Consider the following 6,981-nt stretch of genomic DNA (forward strand, 5'->3'; position numbering starts at 1 on the left):
GGATAAGTTAACACTGATGGTCACTTTACATAGCAGCCTCTGCCATCAGTGTGAATGGGTAAGTGTGAACTGCAGTGTAAAAGCGCTTTGAGTAGTCAGAAGTTCAAAAGCGCTATACAAGTCCAGTTACCATTTACCAAATGTCCTTTTGGATTTTAGCCATCCATTGGCTGACATTTTGTGAAGCAGTGAAATGAAAGCGATGTGTCAGATTCCCACGATTTTAAACTGTGATCCAGTCTAATCTGGGAGTTTTTTTATCTGTTATTTTACTGATTCATCAGTCAAAGAACAGTTATGCCAACACCTTTCACTTTCATGTACAGCTGTTGTTTTCACTTATATTTGTTAATCCATCTGTCTATCAAGAATTCTGTATTCAACCCATTAATCAACCTCTCACCAAAGACTCCATCCATACTTTCACCAATATATCCATCTGTTCACCACATCAACCCATCGTCCATTCATCAACACATTTTTATTTGTCCTTTTCTCTGTGTTCAAAGTTTTCTCATGTTTGTTTCTGTTAATTTGCATGTTTTGCAGCTCAGTCTCAAATGAAACCTCTTCTGGAGTGCACTACTGTAAAACGTAATTAAAAAGGTTTTAAAACTTATGGGGATACCCCACCCGTTCTTGTGTCCTGTAACATGCAAGGCTCAGAGTTCAATTTAAATCAACTTTTATTTTCCTTAAAGGGATTTTTATCAAAATTAAGATAAAATCAGATACTTCCCTGGTATAGAAAAACATTCTTAAAAGTGAGAATGATATAGACGATTTTTATCACAGCAGCTTACGACTCTTGGCTAGGTGTTGTGGCATTCATTTTATTCCCCAATGTGGCAAATCCTTCCCTTTCTCCCCAAACAGGTTAAAACAAAGTAATTAGCAGCAAATACTTTTTGACCCTGGTGTATTTCTCATTTCACATATTTCCCCATACTCTAAACAGTGTGCTTAATTTCATTTGGCTTTTCAGAGTAACAAGGATTTAATGAGTTTGTAGTTTTCCTCTGGGTAATGTAGTCAGAGGACACTGAATCCTTGTTGTGTTAATTAAAGCTCAGTGCAGTGATGGAGACAAGGAAAAAAAGGGAATGGCTCAGCCCAAAGTGCCCATGGGGCATACTGTCAGGAAAATATAGTTTTCAAGTTAATAACTTGTTTTATGTACTTAGATGGATGCTAACCTTATGGGCTTTTTTCGGGGGTTCCCAGTGGGGAGAATGGGTGATAAGGTTGACTAAAATGAACAATTACTTTTTCATATTCTAAAATATTGCTTTAAAGTGATTTCACAATCATATAAAATAGTTTAATGTTGTTATCTGTTAGGGTTTGGTTAGATTTCTTAGATTTCTAGGTTTGCCAAAAGTCTGATTGATCTAATAGATGATGTTTTGCTATTGCTGATTTAATAGCAAAAATAGTTGTAAGCATTTTCAATGATAATATGTGCAGTAACATTATCTAAAAATATTTTAAATCTCTAAAAAGATTTGGCGTTGTTGGCACTGCTCATTAGCACACTAGCCTCTTGTCTGTTTGTTTTATCATATCTCAGCAGGTCTCTACAGCAGCAGCATATAATTAACCTACAATTACCCCCAATTACACCCAAATTATCGCTTTGAGCCTAAAAAACGAATTTGGTTTTGTGCTTATGGCCATGTCGGGAAGCTTTGTCGGGAACATTTTCATAACCAAAATGTTCTAAAGTAGTGCACTGCCACAGGACGTTTGAGACATCAGTAAACTTGTTATGTTTTAAACTGAGGTTGAATATGTTTCAAATATTTGAAAGAGGAAAGTATATACCTGAGGCTTGCTTGATTTGTCCTCTGCTGAAAGAGGCATTTTAAGGTAAAATATTACCTAATATACAGAGAGTTAAATCAAGCACTCTCCAGGCACTTGCACCTTATTTTGATATTTGAAACAATGTTCAAGGACTGTCATCTCACACCCTTGTTCAACCCACCATTCCCCTTCTTTTGTTTTCTCTTCCTTCTCCTCCATCCATTCCTCTCCATCCCCACTCCTCCCCCCCTCCCAATCCAACCCCCCCCCCTTTACACCATCCCCCCCTCACCCTCCTCAACAGTGTGGACGGGATGCTGAAAACTTTGACCGCTTTTTCACACGCCACCCGCCGGTGCTGACCCCTCCCGATGAGGAAGTGATACAGAACCTGGACCAGGACGAGTTCCAAGGATTCTCCTTTATCAACCCAGAGTTCCCAGGAACTATTGCAGCCACCCCTGCTACAGAGCAGGCTTGATTTCAGCTCATACATCGACACATGGACACACACACACACACTCTCACACGCACACACAAAACACACACACACACACACACACACACACACACACGCACACACACACACACACAATATAAATAACAGTTGTCCCTAGAACAAACACGCTCAAACATGTCAACTTCAAATATCCCTGAAATGATATGTGCTATTACAGGCACCAAGAAGCCATGACATAGACTGACTCACAGACATGTCGAGTCAGCTTTGAACAAGTTTGTTGTTCACACTGCTGTAACCTGGATGTTGTCTTGGCCTGCATGCATGTAGCACTCTATTGCAGCATTGAAAATACAAATTTAAATGAGTCACAAGATAATTAGATCATAAACAAATCTGGTACTTTTCCATGCTTCTAGTTGAGATACAATTTTACTAGTTAGCAAAAGATTTCCCATCGACTAGCTTGTGATTCATAAGTTTATTAAATGTATAATTTTTTGACTTGTGTTGCTCACAGTTTTGACATAATTCTCCAGCTTAATTTACAAAAAAAAACATCCAAATAACGAAAATAAATTAATCAGCAAAATTCTAAATTCAAACTTAGGGATAAAATGTACAATATTTTGCTTAACTGGTAACTGATGCAAGTATATTCACCTGAATTTAAGTTCAATTTTTTAGCACAGACACATACACAACTGCATCATCTGCATACAACATATCTGCAGCATTCAATGTTATAGATTTTTGGTGGAAATTGTGATTTAACTTTTCTTTAAGTCATTCCTCGGCTATCCCAGCGCATCCTGAGCTCAGCCTGTATTTCTGCTGTGCATTTTATTATTCAGTGTTTGATGATAATAATAGTGTCTGTGTGTTTATCCTTATCTTAGCTAAAACTGGAATGCTTCACAAACTTGTGCATGAGTTTCTATATCAATGGTAGCCCTGGACTCGGTCTCCCTGCAGCGTTTTACCATCTGATCTCCATTTCACCTGCTACTATCGAGTGGCTGTTTTCCAATGGTGAAAAAATACATTTAAAACAAAACCGTACAGTGGAAGATCGGACAAATATCAGATTTCTTCTTTCATCAGCAGAGGGATCGTGATGGTTAAATGCTTTTGGGAAATGTAGTCTTGATCTAAGCTTTGAGTTAGTAAATTAAATAGATAATTCTACTTCTTATACTCTGATTCTCTGTTATCTAGTATTTAAGCAATGAAAGAGACTAGCAGTAAGTTTCTGTGCATGATACCAATACCTGGGCGTTTGTTTACAGCGTATGTGTGTGCACGTGTATGTTTTATAAGTGTGTGAAGGAGTACTGTTTGTGAAATCAAACAATTTAGTTTGTATATTTGTATGCGTGTCCATACCTGCCTTCCCAGCACCTGGTGTTAAACTATTTTATAATCATATCAAACGGTGTTTGTATGATCAGCTTCACTTCCAACTAGCTGCTCCACCAGTGACAGAAAAAGGAGAGGAGCAAGAAGATAAGAAAACAGTGGTTTTTCGGTAGTAAATCAAGAGAAAATAAAGACCAGAGACAATATTTGCTTATATGACTGTAAAAGCTATACAAAACTCTTTAACACGTTTATCACAATGTAATTCAGTGCTGCAAAGTCCACCTTGATGTCCCTGAAAAGCAAAACTTAAATACTAGATATGTTATCCAGGTTAAAATCTGTGGCCTGGAAAGAAAGTTGCACCAATGTCCTGTTTTCGAAAGGCAGGTTAAGTACCTTCGCATCTCAAAAAGTTCCCTGGCTTGGTAACAAGAATTCTACTTTGACATCAAAAAGGTAGGACAACCCATATATCATGCAGCCCTACTTTTCTGGTCAACTTTTGTATTCAAAGTGTTGCAGAAGATTTGAACTCACTGTGATCTGTGTTTTCCGAGCTGTCTGCATGTGCAATAAGAATTTCCATCCTAACTACAGACAGCAGCAGTTGTGGGCATGAGTTTGGACTAGTCCTTGTGAAGCAGGAAAATCCTTTCTGTGTGTGTTTTATCTTTTGTTTTCCCCAGCTAGCAATAATATTGTTGACAGGAAGCTACCTAACCAATCTTCAGAAGACTCGGGTTAGGACTGTAATTAATTAACATGCAAAGACTGCGAGGTTATGCGGCTTATTGGTAAGCATATTTATCTCAGGAAAGAGAGAATGTTGGCACTGTATACACTCGGGTACAGCTGATGCTGTGTGGAAGCCGCTGAAGTGCTTCCACATATCAAACTACTCTTCATCACACAGGGACATCAGGGGAGTTTTTTGCAGAGGGGCACATTCAGGTTCACTAGTGTTTATATATAAAGGGGCATTCAAGTTTTTTTTTGCAGTATGAGCAGGAGGAGAAGAATAATGTTTAATTTCCATATACCTGTAGTTAAATCATTTGAACATGACATGGAATTCAATTTCCAAAAGCACAACTTTTTTAAGGACATTATTAAAGAAGGGCCTGATAACAGATTTTATGGAAGTGGTATACAGTAGGTAGTGGGGGATCAAATTATCCTTTATTGTTTATAATCGATTTCTGTAAAAGATAGGTTCCCAAAACACGCTTTCATCACTCAGAAACATTTGAAACATTAACAACACTTGGTGGAAAATGTCAGACGCAATTAAGGTTGACTGCTTTCTAGAGACTAGCAACGTTTTCTCTGCATAACCCTGACTCAAGGCAGTCTCACAATATTTTGTGACATAGGCACAAAGTGTAATCTAGAGGAATTGTGTACTTGAGCAAAAGTTTCCCTTTTTTATGCTAGTCAGATACTGCATTGTATTTTGGAGGCGCAAATGCATGATGGCAGCCCCCAGGGCTCTCTACTAGAGCCTTTAGTTTTCCACCCAGGAGGTTGTTCAGGTCCCGTGTGAAACTTAAGGTAAAAGTTGATGTTTTAAATTAGCCAGGGTTTCATATTATTAGTTAGGCTGAGGGGAGACGATGGTTTCTGCTGAAATACACAAGTTCCAGGTAACTTAAAAATAAGACAAATAGAGTAGAACTCTCCATGGCACTTACATTAATTACAACCTATGCAGATTTTGTCAATCTTTATATTCTATTTTAAATACTATACTGTGACTGGCATGAATAAAAGTAAAATTCTTGTTCATGTACTGTACAGTATGTGAACCTTACACTCTGTGACTATTTCACAAACTGTTGTGAGGCTGGATAGCCTGATTGTAGTAGTGGTCAAGGGTGTTATAGAAAAGCTCAGGTATTCAAGTTAAAGGCCAAAACCTCTGGACTAACAAAAATTCAGACTGAAAAGCCACAGCTGAGGAGTTCCTTTTCTTTAGGTGCCTCAGTATTGAACTTTAGTGAGGGGGGAGGGGGGATTGTAATTTAAGAGGCTTTTTGTGTCATTGAGAACTGTGGTGTGAGGAAATGAATCATTTTCAATTGGATTAATTGATAGGAAATACTGGATGAGGCTGGTCTTGTCTGTTTTCTCTAATGTTAAACAATGAGCTGCTGATGAATTCAGCACAGAAGACCGGCTTTAATGGTTTTACATTTCGTCCACCATTATGTGTCAGCAGGAAAAACTGAAGTATGTTTATGACTTGACAGCATAAAGCTAGATATGCGTCCATTGTCTGTGTCCTTCATGTGTCTGTATTTTTACTGTTAGTGTCTCCTGTATTTCTGGAACAAATAACTATATATAGATATAGATATATACCTATACAACAACATATAACAGTGTCAAATGTTGATATATAATTATACACCATGTTGTCAGTATTTCAAAGAGCGAGTGAAAAAGATTTACTCCAGGGTTTGTGTTTTTGTTTCTATGACTCCTTCTAGCTGACGGAGAAGCAAAATGAACTCTGCATGAAAAATGCTTTTACCTTTTTATTAATAAGAATTCAAATTCAATTAACATATTTGGATAATTCATGTTTTCTGTGTCGGCAGTGCTCCAAAAGTGTGATCCAAGCTACTGTGTGTGAAAATAAGGAATAATGTACAAAAAGAAAAAAAAAGAAAGAGGAACAAATGCTTTTCACAATGCTTTCCATGTGCCAAATTTTTTTTTGTTTTCCAGGAAATACAGGCATACCTAAAATAAAAGATTTAAAAGATGTATTAGGGGGTGTTTATTTTCTTTACGTCATCTTCTTTGTGTATATTTTGACGTGCTCCAGTAAAGGGTAGAGGAAGATTAGAGTGATGGAGGGTGACGGTGGAGGAGTAAATGGGAGAGAAAAGGGAAAATGGATGTAAAGGAAGAGAAGGGAAACGATTCAACAATGACAGGAGGCGAGAAGAAGAGGTAGTAAGAAGGGACAGTGGGAAGGAGGAAACGTAGGGAGGCTCTGTGAAGCGAGGCAGGCGGCTACGACAGGCTGTGCATATTTCATGGCTGCCACTTATCATAAGAGCCTTTCTCTGATGGGGGAGAGTAGGTCTGATGACTTCAAGGAAATAACATGCAGAACACGGCCTACATACACACAGCCCTGCTGAGCCACTCATCTGCTTCATGCCGCCTCTAAAGCTGCTCCCAATCCACTTTAGTCAAGCTGCTGCTCTTACTAGCTGCACATTTACTTTTAATAGGGGTTACTGTATCTTGCACCATTTACTATCTCTACTATAAAGCCATGTTTACAAGCGTGGACACAAAATAGAAATGTCGTTCTAAACCATGTCTGCGCACAGTATTAC

At 38.2% G+C, this 6,981-nt stretch overlaps 1 protein-coding gene across 1 annotated transcript in view; it reads left to right on the plus strand.

Annotated features, from left to right (window-relative positions):
- The window catches only part of LOC132954137 (protein kinase C beta type-like), an 82,584-nt gene extending 76,187 nt beyond the window's left edge, over window positions 1–6,397 (plus strand). The window contains exon 17 of the mRNA XM_061026611.1: window positions 2,111–6,397. Within this exon, the coding sequence (XP_060882594.1) occupies window positions 2,111–2,287 (177 nt within the window). The 3' untranslated portion in view covers window positions 2,288–6,397. The remainder of the gene's footprint in view (window positions 1–2,110) is intronic.
- Window positions 6,398–6,981: the final 584 nt, after the last annotated feature.

This window comes from Labrus mixtus, chromosome 20 (assembly GCF_963584025.1).
Source record: "Labrus mixtus chromosome 20, fLabMix1.1, whole genome shotgun sequence".
Classification (NCBI taxonomy): domain Eukaryota; kingdom Metazoa; phylum Chordata; class Actinopteri; order Labriformes; family Labridae; genus Labrus; species Labrus mixtus.